Source organism: Nelumbo nucifera, chromosome 6 (genome assembly GCF_055504915.1).
Source record: "Nelumbo nucifera cultivar China Antique chromosome 6, China Antique-T2T, whole genome shotgun sequence".
Lineage (NCBI taxonomy): Eukaryota > Viridiplantae > Streptophyta > Magnoliopsida > Proteales > Nelumbonaceae > Nelumbo > Nelumbo nucifera.
Genome location: NC_142654.1, coordinates 15,738,295 through 15,756,568, shown reverse-complemented (window position 1 = coordinate 15,756,568; position 18,274 = coordinate 15,738,295). Strand labels below are relative to the sequence as shown.

At 36.5% G+C, this 18,274-nt stretch overlaps 1 protein-coding gene across 8 annotated transcripts in view; it reads left to right on the top strand.

Annotated features, from left to right (window-relative positions):
* The window catches only part of LOC104590035 (exocyst complex component EXO70A1-like), a 55,554-nt gene that overhangs the window by 6,084 nt on the left and 31,196 nt on the right, over positions 1-18,274 (top strand). For 7 of the 8 annotated variants that reach the window (XR_016077349.1, XR_016077350.1, XM_088889731.1 and 4 more), the window contains exons 4-7: positions 5,376-5,581; positions 8,212-8,466; positions 16,301-16,439; positions 16,555-16,767. Coding sequence is in view for 6 of the 8 variants with exons in the window: in XM_088889731.1 (XP_088745857.1) it covers positions 5,376-5,581; positions 8,212-8,466; positions 16,301-16,439; positions 16,555-16,767 (813 nt within the window). In the remaining 2 variants the exon portion in view is untranslated. Of the gene's footprint in view, positions 1-3,276; positions 3,323-5,375; positions 5,582-8,211; positions 8,467-16,300; positions 16,440-16,554; positions 16,768-18,274 lie in introns of all 8 variants that reach the window. The other variant, XM_088889734.1, reaches the window with a different exon arrangement.

Below are 18,274 nucleotides of genomic sequence, written 5' to 3'. Positions count from 1 at the left end.
TAGTGACATGGAATGCAGAAGCCGCATTATGTAGATGCAAATGAAGTAGAAGGAGTACCAGTGACTGAACTATCCATCTGTCGCAAAGCCCTACCATATGACTCCAAGTGGCCTCTGAAGGAATTCATTATATCTTCCTTGGGGTCAAAATTAGTAAAGTGGTCCCGGGTAGTACCGACAACTTGAGTATCTTGGGTTGCCACATGTGCTGCATTATGTGCTGTGTTCATCTTCTTCTGACCTTGCCCTTTACCCTGTTCTTGTTTCTTCACTGCCCACTTGGGTTTCCCGTGAATGTCCCAACATGTGTCACGTGTATGCCGTGAGCGCTGACAGTGGGTATTACTCATTGCAGCCAACATGTATCATCAGCCTTCTTGGTGTCACTTTTCTTCCCCATGTTGTTATTACTCATTGTAGCCAAAGCAACTTGTTGCTCTCCCTCGGTTGTAACCATCACACTCTGCCTACTTTCTTTCGATTGAACAAGGGCATATACCTCGTGAACCGACGGCAGCTCTTTGCTTCCTAAGATCTGAACTCTCAAGGGTTCATAGGCAGGGTTCAGTCCCAACAAGAAGGCAAACACACGCTGCTGAGAAATCAGCTTCTTGTAGGCCTTAGCATCGTCATCATGTTTCCACTCTATAGCCTGATAATGATCCAATTCTTTCCATACGGAAGTAAGGGCTGAATAATAGGAAGACAAACTACGATTTCCTTGTTTACAGGTTGAGGATTCAGCTTGCAACTGGTAAACCTTGGCATAATGCCTTTGCTCAGAATACGTAGTTTTGGCCTGTTCCCAAATCTCACTAGCGGTGTCTGCCCACATAAAGTTCTTCTTCACATCAGGTTCCATGGCTGCAAGGAGCCAAGACATCACCATACTGTTTTCTTGGTCCCACCTATCATGTTCAGCTGTCTCACTCTTGGGTTCTTTCACCCTTCCATTTATGTAACCAGCTTTTCCCCTTGCCGTTACATAAAGTTTTACACTTTTAGCCCACTCCAGGTAGTTTAGACCATTTAAAGGGGTAATGGGCATGGGAAACATCATGTTTTCACTTCCCATACCAGCTGTGCTGCAGGTCGGTGTAACCCCCGATGAAGTTGAATCATAGTTTGCCATAGAGTACTACTGAATCAGACCAAATTCCACACAACTACACAACAGCCACAATCAGAATACCAACCCTCAAGGAATTTACTTCTGGAATGTGGAAAAAAAAACAAAAGAAAAACTGCTGAAATCAACTCAGTGATGGTTCAGTTATTAAAACAGCCCAGTAATCAGTCCACACCAGCCGTTAGAATAGTATACTAGCAGTCCGACTATAGCCCATGCAATCTAACAATCCAGCATCCAAACGAAGGTATAAAACCAAGAAATAAGGCCTTCACACCATTGGCCATAAAAAAAAACAAGAACACATACCCTGTCCAGCACCTGTACGAAGGTGCCAACCAGAAACTAACTTCACAGCATCGAACAGATAAGAAAGGGAGTCTTTTTCTGCATCGCCCTTCTTCTACTAGGGTCTCCTTGATATTACGACCAAGGAAGAACCCAAAGGAAGAGCCGCAAGTATTCTGCTAGGGTTTCTCTGTCTTCCACGTCCAAGAAATCAAAGAAAAAAAGAGGATGAAGCAGGTTCAAATGGGAGAAACCGATTTTTTTATAGCCCAAAACCTGGCTCTGATACCATGTAATCATTCATGGAGAGAGAGAGACGAGAGAGAGAAAGAGAAGAAGAGGAAGATATGATTGAGAGACAAAAAAACCAACTACTTCTGGCTGCCGCCAGTTTAGTTATTTATATTAACTTAATATAAAAGGAATGGGAGATTACAAGTATGCCCCTGGTGGCACTCCCTATAAACAAACTAATAAGAAAGAAAGAAACTAACTGACTGACAGCATCTTAAGCTGACAACCTACTAACAGCAACTATAAAATAACAATTAAATAATCCTCACAACAGTTATATCTGTAAACCTTGGTTTCCATCCTTGTTTGATTATGTCATTTTTTTAAACTATGAAAAGTTTATCAACTAAATTTATTGCTTATCAGATCTGGAATTTCAGACAATTTGAAGTAATTTAGAGGGTGTGTGATAAGCTGTTGCGTTGGCTGAACTGAATTGTTCATAGGTTAGTCATATAAGAAAATATTTTGGGGTAAAGCCACATGCAAATTTAGCCATTAAGGAACTTGCCCCTACTTAATTCCTTATTCACTAAAAGACAAACACTGAAACAAGCAGTTTAGTTGAGCTAATTCATTCATTATCAAATGTTTCCTTAGGCTAGTTTCTCTTTCTGAAACTTCCCTCTTGTTTATTATTTGCTTGAATATATCTCACTATAGGGTATTATGTAAGCAACATGGTGTATCATGGCTGATAGAGTGGGATGATGAAACAGGTTTTTTATGGCCCATAGTGGTGTAGTTTTCATGCAGCTAACCCCAAAATAGTTGTGATTAAGGGTGATTTGAGTTGAGTGTTTTGTAGCCAACCCCAGATAGTTGAGAACTTGAGATAAAGATTTTCTGAGTTGTAATGTTTTCATGATCCTTTTTAGCAATCCATGATTGTTACAAACTTAAGGTAAAGAAAGGGAGGACCTTATCTTTTTTATACTTCCCCTTTTGTCTTTTGATTGGTTCTACTTCACTCAACTTTCCTCCGTTCGGGTGAAAGGAAATGCACCTTTTATTCTTTACTAGATGTAAATTTTATATTACTATTAGCAAGTAAATCCTGATGATGGCATAATAAGATTTATGAGATGTGTGACTTGAGGTGCACACTAATTAACCCAAACACTCCTATGCACCTTTTTATTCTTTACTAAATGTAAATTTTATTAGTATTACTATTAGCAAGTAAAGCCTGATAATGGCATAATAAGATTTATGAGATGTGTGACTTGAGGTGCACACTAATTAACCCAAGCACTCCTACGAACCTTTTATTCTTTACTAAATGTAAATTTTATTAGTATTACTATTAGCAAGTAAAGCCTGATAATGGCATAATAAGATTTGTGGGATGTGTGACTTGAGGTGCACACTAATTAACCCAAGCACTCCTCTGAACCTTTTATTCTTTACTAAATGTAAATTTTATTAGTATTACTATTAGCAAGTAAAGCCTGATAATGGCATAATAAGATTTATGAGACATGTGACTTGAGGTGTACACTAATTAACCCAAGCACTCCTTTGCAAGATAAGATTGATTAGACTATTCTTCTCCTCCTTTTCAGTATTTACAGTTGAATCATATCACCAAGGACATGAGGTATTTGTCAGGTACATCCTTCTTGACTTTTCCCCTTCTGAGTAGAAATGCAGTTAACTTGAAGACAGGTTATGAACTCATGTTTGTGGTATTAGTTCAAGAGTTAATCAACTTGGCAAGTTGGTTTATCCAATTAGTGACTTTATCTTGTTGAATGCTTAGGTATACCACATGCTTGATGATGTGGAGATGTTTCAAGTCTTTTAGAAGGTGTGCCTAGGTGCATAGGCAAGGCACATTCCTATAATGAATTTCACTTAAACCTAGGCAAAAGCCCTTTGAAAAAGTATGTTCTCGGTGTGCCTAGGCACACTCTTGGGTTGCCTTTCACCTTGGCCTAGACATGCACCTTTTATAAGTTTGCTTTTTGGTTACTTTTTTATACATTCTTGTGTGTTTTATACCTTTGTAATGGTATATTAGCTTCTAAGTACCTCTTATTGGTGCTTGTTCACTAGTAATAGTCTTATTAACATTGAAAAGAAACAAAAAACAAAGACCTTTTGAATATTTGAACCCTAGTTGTCCAGATAGGATCTCAACAAAACTCATTGAACCAATTCCCTTGTGTGCGCAAAAATTTGGGTTGGTGGCACTACGCCACTACCTTCAGACCTCTACATGTGCTTGTTTGGACTTGCCTCAAGGATCTTTGAAGAGATATTATTGTGAAGGTTCCAGCTTCTTAAAATCAGTAATGTGAGATATCAAACGTTACACTATCCACTTGAACTTGAAGTAATGCAGTTAGTAGATATATGGGGATGTTGAGAGTTTCACATGTTTGAATTGTTGAGTGCTTGAAGCACTTTGGTACGGTCTGCATTTGTTTTCTTTTACTTTCACTTTGTATTTGTTTAATATGTTATGCTTATTTATTTTGATTTGAGCTAGCAAGTTTTTTTAAGACACTTAACTTCTTTAAAAATCAGGTTTTCATTTTTAATGTCTTTATTCATTTATTTATTTTAAAGATAGTGTCTTACTTTGTTCAAGCGTACATCTTGCCTCACCTTGTGAGACAGTTTCACATGTTTGAATTGTTGAGCGCTTTGATCACTTTACTACAATCAACATTTTTTTGCTTTCACTTTCACTTTGAATTTGTTTATATACTATGCTTTTGTATTTTGATTTGAGCTAATAAGCTTTTTTTAAGACATTTAATTTCATTTGAAAATCAGGTTTTCATATTTTATGCATTAATATTTATTTTTTTATTCTTTAATTTTTTTCAAGAACCTGTGCCTTGTTTTGTCCAAGCATATTTCTCAGCTTGCCTTGCAAGAGAGTTTTATTTGTTTGAATTGTTGAATGCTAGAAGCACTTTGGTTGATCCACATTTGTTTGCTTAAAATTTCACCCTGAATTTGTTTTATGTGTCATGCTTTTGCATTTTGATTTGAACTAGTAAGCTTTTTAAAACATTTAATTTCTTTTAAAATTCAGTTTTTCATTTTTTATGTATTTTACTTTTTAGATTATTTTAAAGAACTTGTTCTTTGCTTTGTTTGGGCACAAACCTCCTTTTGTGCTTTTCTTATGTTTCTCACTTTCAACATGCTATTTTCCCATGTATAGCCACTATCTTGTTGGAGTAGTTGGATGGACATGGTAGAATAAGATATATTTTTGTTCAAATAATTAATTCTAGCCAATTGAATGGTTCCTATTAATCCAGAGATTCTTTGTATTTTATTTCGTTTAGTAATTAGGACTCAGAATATTGCACAGTGATGAATCAAAGAGTGATATACTGGAAACCAGTGGGACTAACCTGTGCAGAAACATGTTTAAGTTTGGCATCAAGGTTGCACATTCACATGCTATATTTGAAGTTTCTTGTAATTTTTGTAAGTCTTCTGATAAATATTAGGGATTAGAAACTTATTCTCAGTCTCACTTCTTCTTCCTTGTATTTTCATTGCACATCTTCTTCCTTGTATTCTAGTATGCCTAAAGATCTAAAACATCTGTGGTTGCACCTCTTGTGGCATAATCCAGTACATCGCATTTTCAGTTTGAATTCTTGAATGCTTATGTGAATATCCCTTCAACATGTAGGCAGAGGCTAAAATACTGAGAGGTCCACATGAAGATTTAGAAAGTTACCTAGAAGCTGTGGATCAACTGAGAAGTAACGTTAATTTCTTCAGTAACAACAAAAGCTTCAAAAGTAGTGATGCAGTTCTTAACCATGCAAATAATTTGCTTGCAAAGGCTATTCTGAAATTGGAAGAGGAGTTTAAGCATCTCTTAACGTCTTACAGGTTGGTTCTTGGATATACAAGATGCTCCTCCAGTGCCATTTATGATCACCTTGCACAAAAATACATGTATATCTATATAATATGTCGAAAGAACTCAATTGTATTGGGCTCAATTGTAATATCTGGCTTGAGTCAGCTTTTCTGTAGCTGTGTTTTCTTCTTTTTTCACGACCTCTTGTTGTACTCATGCCTGATTTTTTTTTAATGAAATCAATTCTGTGTTGCTGATCAAAAAATAAAAAAAATAAAAATCCATATAATATGTAGTACTGAATCTATATATACACGCACTTCTGGAAAATATTTTCTTCCCTGAAATGCTACTTTATTAAGACCAGCTATAGCCACCATTGCTCTTGTTAGAATTCTTTTTATTCTTTGTTTATGGTCAGCAGGGTTATATTTGTCTTTTTATTCTATTTATTTCTTTTATCTCTTAAGTAGGATCAAAGTTGTAATTTGCCATTTATTATTAAGTGAATTGAAGGTTGGACAGCAGTTAGAGGTCGAATTGATTTACGATCTCTATTGTTCATCCCTAGTTCTTCTCCTATTTTTCTCTCTATTCCATTCTACTTCGGTCTAAGAATTTTCTGGGTTGATTTCTACCTTTTTCTTATTTTCCTTTTTTTAATTAAAACATGGTATCAGAGCTGTTTAGCTCAATCTGATAGGAGCCTCTGTTTCTGGATGACACAAACAGGAATTTTTTCCTTTTTCTTTCCTCTTCTTTGTTTGATCTTCAAAAAGGGATTTAAGTGGACTGATCACCCTTAAGTAAAGAGGTTGAAATGCCTCAAATCCAGTTGAATCAGGATGGCTTGGTGGTGTTCTAAAGACCCCCCTATGCCTGACGGACCCAAGTTACCAAAAGGACTTCCATCAAAATTCAGCTTAACCTTTTGCTGCGTTGAGATACTGCCATGGAATTGCAGGGGCCCTATTTGCTTGATATCATTGAGGATAAAGAGCATAGGGAGTTAGAATTGATTTCCAATGCTATAAGCTGCTTTAAGAGGCACACTAAGTAAAACCGACCTGGTCGGTTTGAATCGGTTTGGGTCGGTTTTGTGAATGATTCTCTCGGTGTGAACGGTAAAGGATTCAAGTCTAAGAAAGCAAAGGCTGGATGCCTGGAAATTAAAAATGATTTGATGGATTAAAACTGATATTTTATATATCAGAAATTTTATATATCATATGTATATTTCTGAAATAAAGCTGAAATATATATATATATATATATATATATATTTCCACAAATATATATCTGAAATATATATTAAAACTGAAATATATATATATATATATAATATCTGAAATATATATTAAAACTGAAATATATATATATATATATAATATCTGAAATATATTATATATATAATATATATCTAAGTTGGTTCGGGTCGGTTCGGTTTCGGTTTTCACACATGAAAACCAAAACCGAACTGAACCATCGGTTTATGTTTTTTTGTAACCCGAAACCGACCAGTGCTGAAGAAAAACCGGCCAACTCGGGTTGGATCGGACCGGGTTGGTCGGTTTGGGTCTTGTTATGAACAGCCCTAGGCAGAGGAGTCAAAGAATAATAAGATAAAATTGTTTTCTGCATGGATTGGTCTCGTTTTAAGTGAAGATAGTAAAAGGTTTTGATTTATTGAGCAGTGGTGGTTGGGTTCTTGTTGTTGGCTATGTTCTTTTCTCCCATTGATTATCTAAAGTTAAACAAGTGTTTCTCTGGATTCTGTGGTTAGATGGTGGCTTTTTATTGTATGTTCTTATCGTAGGTTACGTGGTTACCCCTTCTGATGGAGCTACCTAGCTTGATTTTGGTGGGTGCTCCCATGGGAATCTGTCACTCTCAGGATTTGATGCAGTAGTTAGGGATCTTTGGGTTGAAGTCATTGTTATAATTTCTAGTTCTATTGGCTCTGGGTCTGGGAATTCTGTTGGAGTTGTGACCTTGGCTTTGCTCCTGGGCATAAGGCTTATGCATGCCATGGGTTTTAAACATATAGAAATGGAGGTTGATTCCCAAATTGCCCCTGATTAATACACAATTGATCAAATGGATCTTAGGTTCTTCTTTACTTTAGGTAAGTTAGAGCTTTTGGTTTTGAGTGAAGTACTTATTCAGTGGGGGAATAGTCTCCATGGGTGGTCTGTAGTTGCTTTACCCTTGTTTTGGTTGATATTTTCCTTTTTTTCCCCCTCTCATTTAGGTCTCTGTTGTCCCTTTTCTTTCTTTTTTTTTTGGGTTCAGGTGATCAACTTTTTTTTTTTCAAAAAGGCTTTTTGTTATTGATATAACAGGTGGAAAAATTTTGGCAGTAAACTATTTATGGATTTTATGCTATCTATTTGTTGTTTTGATATGCTGGAGAGAATCAGAGAATTTTATACATTTAACTGTTGGAATGAATCTCCTTTTTCTATATCCTGTAGGGATATATGGACAATTTTGCATTTCTTGATATGCTTTAATGATTTAAAATATGGTTTGGATAGCATGTTTTATTTCGAGTTGGTCTCATATGGTATTATGATTTATCTTTTTGACTTGGAAAAGATCCTTCATGCTAGCATGCAACTGTTTGCCCTTTGAATAAGTTTTTTTCTTCGGTTTTCAGCAAACCTGTGGAACCTGATCGTCTTTTTGAGGGCCTTCCCAACTCGATGCGGCCATCGTCAGGATCGCCTGGTCACCAGGGTGATGGCATGAACCCTTCTTCCAATAATCATCCTGAGCAACAAAATAAAGGTGTAGAAAATGCTGTTTATACACCCCCAACACTCATTCCGCCAAGGATTCTTCCATTGCTGCATGACTTGGCTCAACAGTTGGTTCAAGCTGGTCACCGACAACAGCTAATCAAAACTTACAGGTAAAAGTTCTACGTGCTGATAGTGAACACCACTTTGGATGTCATCTTTCATGTAGACTCATTTTCTTCTATATCCAAGGAAATAGATATAATGTTGCATAACTTGATATTGTATTAAGAAATTTTGTATGCCACATTATCGTAACCAGAAGAGGTTGGAAGATTTTGGTGAAGGTCTATGGAGATTTGGATACCTTCTGATGGGGAATATATGTTTGGGTTCAAATGGGAAGTTGTGAAAATCTCATTCAGGTGGATCCAGAGATTAGCCAATTCCCTAGCTAGCCTGGCTAGAGGTGTGGGGATGGCATAGTAGTATGGGGCATAACCTCTTTTGACCTAGTTGCCTTCTGTGATTATGTTCTCTATGGTTTTCTGTTTTCCTTTCCTACGGGAAGTCTATGTATCTAACCACTTGATGGTGATATAGATATTGTACTCTTTTAAGCTTAAGCTTTGTCATTTTAATAAAACCAGAAGAAGTGCTGGGATGCAATATGGGCAATCTTCCAATGACATACCCAGGCTTCCTTTGGGCACCATATGTGTTTGTAAGACCATTTGGCATCCAATATTGGAAGGGTTTGATAAAAGACTAACACCGTGGAAGTTTAGATATCTGTCCAAGTGAGGCTGAGTCACTATGGAAAGGGTAGAAACATAACCTCAAATTCCATTTGGGTTATCTTGAAAAAGGCTTGTGAACCTATAAATGCATGGGGCCTGGGTGTGAGGTGGATGCAGAAGGTTAACACTGCACTTCTTGGAAAATGGTTCTAGGGTTTCAGCTTGGAGAGAGAGAACCCATGGAGACAAATAATTGTAAGCTAAATATGATTTAAGAAATTTGGAGTGAGAGTGTGAGACTCAGGAGAAGCAACTAACTCTTATGAAATTTTCTTAAAAGAAAAAGGAGAGATTACAGGGAAGGTGACCAGAAATCACCCAGAAGAAAACATCCTACATCCAACACACCCGACTACCTTAAACACAAATCCTCACCATTACATGTGAAAATCACTCCAAAACACAGACACACCATGCCAAAGAACTAAGAACAACCACACAACCCATACAAAACCTTATGCATAGTTTTCAAGGAGTTGTGTGTGTTGATCAAATAAAACCTTCAAGTTCTCCCTTGCTTATTGGTTCATGTTTTGAAATCTTCAAGAGTTCAAGACAATGTCCATTTACTTGTTGGTCGAACCTAAATGAATAAGAAAATAATAAAAGAAATTAGAATATGAATTATGAAAATATTGTAAACCTAAAAAATGAATAATTAATCTAATAATGTCTATTGTATTATTATGATGTCATGAAATAAAAAATATAAAAATCATTACATGGCACCTTGTACATAAAAAAGCTAGTCACTTCGGCAAGGTGGCTCTCAATGGGCGCCTTGTCACCTAAGCGTTGCCTTCACAACTATGCTTTTATGGAAATGCATTGTGGAGAAAAATTCAAAAGAAAAAAAATCATAGTTTGATTTTAAAAATGGAGTCAAATACCAAGTTGGAAATGGGTTAGTGACTAAACATGTCATATTGCAAAATGAAGAGGTGGTATGGTGCTTTTAGTTTCGAATGATCAGGGACTTGGTGGGTTGAAGAACCCATAGTGGTTAGGATGGGAAATACAAATAGAACGCCGCAAAAGAATACTCTCAGAGGGGGAATGGATCAATGTTTTTAAAATTGTACGATTCATGATTCAAATTGTAAATTCATATCAAATCGTTTATAAGATAATATGAATCGTATGCATAAATCAACTTTTTTTTAAAAGTTGTACGATTTTTATATGAATCATAGGTTTGAATTGTAAATCGTGATTCATATGATTATTATTAAACAGTCATTTGAAGATAAAGACTTTTTAACCCTCTTCTTATTAAAACTTATATATATATAAGTGCAATTATGTCATTTTAAACACAAAACTTAAATGGCTTTTAAAAGTCTTCATTTAGTCAATCAAATGAACCTTGAATGAACAAAAAGGCTTGGGCGGAAGAAGAAACTTCTTCCATGATTGTTCATTGCTGCATGAAGCTCCATTTTAGCTGCTAGTCTGTGTTTAAGGTCAACATTCCCCATTTTTCAATTGCTATTGCCGTTCTCTGATCTTCTTTTTCTTCTTTTTCTTGATTGTTAGCAGCTTTTATTCTTGCCTTTTCTCTTGCTGTAATAAGTGGTTCTTCCCTATTGTTTGAAACCCTTGTTTTTTGATGTAAGAACAAGGGATTTGCCCCATTTTTTCCATTCTTTTTTTACACAGAAAACTGGGGCTCTGAACCATCATTTTCTCCCTCTTTTTTATGCAAAAGAGGGATCCACCCCATTTTCTCTTTGTTGTAATAAGGGGTTATGCTTTATTGTTTTGAAACCTTCATATTTTCTGCAAGAACAGGGGCTCCTGGCCGTTTTTCCCATCTCTTTTTACACAAAATAACAGAGGTCTCTGCCCCATTTTCTTTTTCCATCATTTGTGACATTAAACAGGGGCTTCACCCCATCATTTCCCCCTTTTGTTTATGCAAAACAGAGGCTCTGCACCATTTTCTTTTTCAGTCATTTTGACATAAAATAGGGGCTTTTCCGTATCATTTTCCCCCCGGATATATCCTAGAAATCAGTGTTTGAAGTAATGTTTAACATTACTTGAAAGGTGGCTATTTGAAGTAATGCAATTGGGAAAAAATAAAGAGATTAAGAGTTTACATGCTTGAATATGTTTTATAATGTTATGCTTGATTTTATTTTTAAATTTTCATTTTAAATATGTTTTACATGTTATGTTTATGTATTTTAATTTGAGACAATAGGTTTTTTAAAACATTTATTTGAAAACTTAAGTTTATATTTTTAATATTTTGCATTGTTTGAATTTATGGCAATTTTTTTTATTTTTAAATTTTGTTTACTTTTTTTTTTCGCTTTTTTGTGTCTTCAAAAAGGCCTGTGCCACACGTTGTGCCTTCTGCCTCAGGTGCAAAATGGTCCTTGTGCTTTTAAAACACTGGGTGTTACTACTCAGCCTCTGCCCCTGATTCGTGGAGTGGCTAGGGAGTTTTGAAAGGAATGATGATGGACCTAAATTACCATCCATGATTGCCTCTCTAATGTGGCCCACGTGACTTTTAAGTGGGTGACATGACTCTAATCTCCCCTCTTAAAAGAAGGCCCACCAAATTCTAAGACCCGCCCCATTTTTTGTTGGGCTCAGCTTAAGTTTTTTAACGAGCCCAACTCCTCCAGCTTTCCCCCAAAGCATTATATAATTACGAAGGAAAGAAATAAGATACATCCAGTCCTATCAAATTACCGTAGGACGTAACTAGTTATATATCTGTGATCTTCTATGCTTGGCTACTGGGATCTTTTCCTAACTAACTTGCAAGGAATGGGAATGCCACCCAATTGCAGCCTTCTTCTGATCTTGTCTTTGCTGTCTTGGGTACATGCTTGGAGTTCCAATGGACACAAAGCTCTTTCCTTACCCTTCAGATCTCAGTGAATGCTTGCATACCCAGAATACTCTTCTGTGTATTTGGATAGTCATTTATGGGCAAGTGGTTTAGGGATTGAGACCATATCTGACTTTTATAATCCATTGACAGATCCTCATTGTACAGTGCCTTGGTCTACAGTTGTTTTGATGTAGTCTAGTTTTCAAAAAATAAGATAACCTGATCTTCTGAATTATGAAAAGGGAAAGGAAAGGAGACCATCATAGATGAAGGTACCAACTGGCTCAGTGGCTGGTTGTAGGGGAGACTTGGGATTGATTTTGATTTTGGCCTTCACCCTGGTTGGCCACCGGAGGTGGGGGGGGGTGGTTGTGGGTGCTGGGGATGGGCCCATTGTGTAGCCCCATGAAGCAAGAGGAGGCTGTTAGATTTATAGGTTGAATGAAGATTTCAGACAAGTTTGATTCAGAAAAGGTTTTGAAGAGTAAAAAGAAAAATATTCATTAAAATAAAAATAGGGAACTTAATACAAACATCAGAGGGTAATGATGCAGCACCCTGAAACATCATTAGAGAATGATAGACTCATAGACCAAATACTACAAACATCTCAAAAGAAACTTTTAAACCTCCACAAAACACATGAACAGATGCACGTAGCTCCACACTCTCCCCAAATTATTAATCGACTCCTTCAAACACTTCTTTCTGCTTGTCTCCATTCTCATTCCATGGTTCTCCTCCTTCCCCTTCTGTGAACTTCTTCAGACTTCTAATTAAATTCCCATCGCTGTTCTCCCAATTCTCTCCCTCTTACCTCTTTCAATCCAGCTTAGCACTCTCATCCTCCATCCCCTCTTCCCGTACTCCTTCTGACAGTTTGATATTTAACCCTTCACAGATCCTCGTCCAACACCTCCTCACCCCCTTCTTCGTCCCACTCTCTATCCTCCCAATGCCCAACTTTTGATTCAGAAAAGTTTACTAATGCAGTTGGTTGTTTTAAGGGTCAAAGAATTCAAAGGGAATTCAAGTTTTGAAGGTTTTTGCTGGGCTTAAAGGGGGTCTATTTGGGGTTGGTCCTAATAAAATGGTGTAGAAACTGAGAAAGATCAACAAGAGAAACAGAGGCGCATAGTGGAGCAATTTCTTATGCAGCGGGTTAGGTGGTTTCTTTTGAAGACATGGGATGTTTTTCTTTGGGTTCTAGTCATTGCTTGTTGTTAAAGGTTGGGGAGAGATGTTTTGTTTGGTTGTGGTTTGGTGTACTTGTCCTTTCATTAGGGCGGTGTTGTTTGCATTTTGCAGTGAGTTTTGTTTGTTCATGTGGGAGTGTTTTGGAGTGGTGGTTGTGGGGCTGTTTTCTCTTGTGTGATTCCTTATCACCTTCCTTGTACATTTCCTTTTTCTTTTACTTTCAAATCAAAAGAGAAATAGGCAAGAGGAGACCATCAGAGATCCGTAACATGAAGAGTAAGGGAATATTGTTGGTGTCTGGGGGTGTCAATTATGAATGCATCATCAGAAAGTGTGCAGGTTTCCCCTTTTGGCAATGGTATAAATATACTGTTAGGTATGCTGTTCCTTTTGTACTTTTCCAACCTTTAATCCCTTCTTCTCACTCCTTTTCCCTGGAACTTGCCTGCCAATGCATCAATAGCCTGATCATTCTAGCAAAACAAGGAGAAAAAATATTTATTGGATCTCAAAGTCTGTTAAGGAAATAGCAAGGAGACAGAAATGTGGTCCCGGAAGGAAGGAGACTCAAGGGTGGTAGTGGGTTGGTCAATGAGCAGCATCGAAAGATTATGGAGATACAGATATGCCATGAGGGAGATTAGGCTACTAGCTAATGGGATGGTGGCAGGATTTTGGTGGGTTTATGAATTGGCTAATGGGTTGGTAGATGGTCTAACCAAGCAAGGGACAAATATGGCATTATAGTCTTGGGCTCAGTTGTAATCTTACTTTCTAATTTGTATAAAACAGAGTATGTGGGAAAGGGGTATGGATGGAATACTCTAAAGGGAGAAAATACATTGTACATTTCTCATTTTTTACATTATGTATTCTTATAGTTATCCAAAAGGAAAAAAAAAAGAAATGTTGTCCTAAAAATAATTGATGTTTGATATATTTTTTTCTGGGAAGACAATCTTACCTTCATAGTGAAGTTCATTTTTGGGCTTATGAGCTGGAATTCTTCCCAAAAGTTCTGGAACAACATGACTTCTGCAGGATGTATCTGGACATGCTTTGTTTGGTGGTATTAATCATAATGAAAAAAGAAACCTTAATTTTAACTGTTTTCTTATTTTCCTTATTTTTTTTTATTTTGTTTTCTTTTGGGGTTTGATTGGTGGGTAGACAATGGGTGTGTCTTTTGGGGTTTGGTTGGTGGGTAGACAATGGGTGTATGTCTTTTGCAGGATGTATCTGCAGTGCCTTGGGCTCTGACCATTCAAAATTGATCCAGAGCCTGCAGATTCCAAGGTAACAGCTGAGAAAGCTTCCTTCTCTAGGTCTCATGTTCATATTGGATTGACTAAAGGTTTTTATGCCAGTTTCCAACCTAACAACTGTTTTCCTTCATCCAGATTTGCTAATGGCATTGTAAGGCAGGATAAGGGGCTGGCTATTCAATAGCGGCTGAAGTGGCTGATCTGAATGATATATTGCCTTGTCTTTTAGTGGATAAAATTGCCGTATAATGAAATATTTGGGGTATAGTAATCAACCCTCATCCATTCAGGAGCTTGCAACCTACTTACTGATTTGTTCACTTAAAGATGAACCATAAGGGGCTGTTTGGTAATGGCTGAATTGGCTGAACTAAAATGCTTACTGCTTTATCTTTTATTGAATAAGTCATTAAGTAGGGAGTAACCTCTCAATTTCTGAAATGATATGCACAGCTAATTCAGCCATTAAGTAGGGACATGCCATCCGGCCATTAATAAGTTCACCTCATCACTTGTACTTATTCACTAAAAGACAAAATGATATGCACAGCTAATTCAGCCTTTATGAAACAACCCAAGCCATTCAGTTCAGCCATTATGAATGATCCCTAACTAGAGCCATGATCAGGTTGGATTCTGATTGGATTCAGCCACTTCCACATCCAATTGGATCCAGGGGTCATTGTTTTTAAAATAAAGGAAGAATTAAAAATTTTAATAAAAAGTTAATCACTTTTAACTTATACATATAAAATAAGTTTATATAAATATAAAATACTAAATTTATTAATTATAAACTTTATATAATTATATATATTATCCATGTAATGTCATCATAATCATCATCTTCTAAGCTTTGTCCCAGCTACATATATTATCCATGCATGTGTATACATGAAATCTACAATATGTATACAATAAGATTTAACCAGACTTGGCTCTGTGCTGACATGGGCATGGGCAATGCTGACTTTTTTGGGGGCCCTTAGCATGGGGTTGTTATATGTACAGATTACACAATCTCTTTGTACAGAGGACCTTATATATTATTTTTTATCTTTAATACAATCTTACTTTACCTTTTCAAAAAAAAAAAAAAAGAAAATGTACAAAATAGGGAAAATATAGTAGCCTGGTTGTTGGTTGTAGAAACATAAGTGAATCACTTCACAAAGAGAACTTACCTTCATTCCTACATGAATAGAAGCTCATTTCCTCCTCAATTTATGAAGCAAAATCTTGTTTCTTCCCCTCTTTAGAAGATGAAAGATTCCTAGTTTTTCAAGTAACTATTTTATTAATACAAGTCTAAGAATGCATAAAAAACCTGTATGCAGAATTTCTGTCTTAGATATATTATTTACCACATGCACAAACACACACTTAGACTTTGTTCTATTATTTTCTAGGATTGTGGCGTTTTCTTTCTAGGTTCGACTCTGATACTGGAAAAACTTATAGCTAATAAACTGATATCATAAAAGAGGTGACCAATCTGGTGATCTTGATCAAAATTCACAGGGTGCTTTGATTGGTCAAAGCTCTTCCAGTACCATGTCTTTCTGGTATCATAGATTTTCCCTTGGTTTCCCTATGTATCATATCCTCTTTTATTTTGTTTATCCTGTTACAAGTACTTGTTGATAGAAAAATTACACAGATGGCTTTTATTTATTCTATGCTAATCTTGTATTTCCTGGACTGCATCACACTGTCACTGGACTTTTGCCTAGGTAGGTTGCTAGATGATAGACCATATTTATTGCATAGGCATTTTAGTTGTAACTAATGCCAATATATATATGAATAATTTCAAAGTGATTTGTATCTTTCTGTTATATTCATCATGGTGTTCTGGAGTATCAGAACAGTAATAATTTTTGTTGGTGTTTAGGGATACTCGTGCTTCTGTTCTGGAACAAAGCCTTCGAAAGCTTGGGGTGGAAAGACTCAGTAAAGATGATGTACAGAAGATGCAATGGGAGGTTTTGGAGGCCAAAATTGGGAATTGGATCCATTACATGCGGATTGCTGTACGCTTTTTTTTTTTTTTGAGTTTTATGATTACTATCTTATTGTTTGCTTTTTGGGTGTTATATTTGCTATCTTATTGTTTTTGTCTCAATTGTCTGATTGACCTTGAAACAGGTCAAATTGCTATTTGCTGGGGAACGAAAAGTGTCTGATCAAATATTTCAAGGCATTGATTCTCTCAGGGATAATTGTTTTGCTGAAGCTACTGCAAACAGTGTATCCATTCTTCTTAGTTTTGGAGAGGCCATTGCTAAAAGCAAGAGGTCACCGGAAAAGTTGTTTGTACTTCTAGACATGTATGAGATAATGCGAGAACTGCAGTCAGAGGTATGATAGATGATAAAGTCAGTCATAGTTTTTATTTCTCCACTCCAACTACTGATTGACTAACTTCAGCTACAATAAATTGTTTATCCACAATTTTATGTTCTAAGGGAAATATAGAGTACCTTTTGTCAGATAATTCAGCAACAATTAATCAATTAATAAACACAATCTTGGTGTTAAAAGAAGAGAATGGCAAAGAGAGAAGAATAAGAGAAATAAAGATGAGAAAGAAGGGTGAAGAGAATCAGATCTTGATGGTCGTAATGACTATCCTCCCAACTCTCTTATATAGTTTAAAAATGAAAATCTGTGAAACATTACACAAGTCGTGCCCCTAGTACAATGGCAGTAAAAGAACCTGAGATAATCTAAAATAGGCCCATGGCCCAATAACAATAAATAAATCCATAAAATAAAAAGAAACATAAGAAAGGAAGAAAAGTAACTACCTATAAAAAAAACAACTAAAAGCAGCCAATAATTCCGCTTCTATTACTACAAATGCAAATCAGTCCTCAAATATTAGGTGTAAATTTGAAGATTAGAAGAAAAGGAAGAAGAGAAGTAAGAGTAGCAATACAAGAGAAGAAGATGGCAAAAAGAGAAGGAAGAAGAAGAAGAAATCGAATCATCTCTCCTTTCTCCTCTAACCCTTTTTTTTATTAAGAATTAAAGTTAGAGAGTAATGACAAGTATGCCCTTAAGTGGGCGGCCAGCTAGGCAGTAACATAAAGAGATTAAACAAAAAAGAAATAACAGGCCCATTAGCCAACAATAAAAGAAAAGATATTACAAGAGAAGATACTAGGGCCCATTCGGCCCAGTCTCTTTATACTCCCCCTCAAGCTGAGCATAGATGTCAATCATGCCTAGCTTGCTTATATAGTGTGTCATTTTCCCTCTTGGAACTCCCTTGGACAAGATATCAGCCAATTGCTCGTCTGATGTGATGAATGGCAAACAAACTTCTCCTAAGGAAACTCTTTCCCTTATAAAATGTCTATCAACCTCAATGTGCTTAGTTCTGTCATGTTGAACAGGATTATGTGCAAGGTTGATAGCTGCTTGGTTGTCATAGTAGAGCATCATTGGCTTCTCGTAGTCAACCCCCAATTCTTCTAGAAGGGATCGCAGCCACAGTAATTCTGACACACCATGTGTCATTGCCCTGTATTCTGCTTCAGCTGAGGATCTAGCAACTACAGACTGTTTCTTACTCCTCCATGACACAATGTTCCCAGCGACCAGAGCACAATAACCTGAGGTGGATCTCCTATCATCAATACATCCTGCCCAATCAACATCAGTGAAAGCTTCCAGCTTCATGTGTTCATGTTTAGCAAACAAAATACCTTTCCTTGGAGTACCTTTCAAATAACACAGAACCCTTTCTACAGCAACTAAATGAGTATCTCTGGGAGAATGCATAAATTGACTAATAACACTTAATGCATAGGAAATATCTGGCCGAGTCATGCAAAGATATAAAAACTTTCCAAGCAGTCTC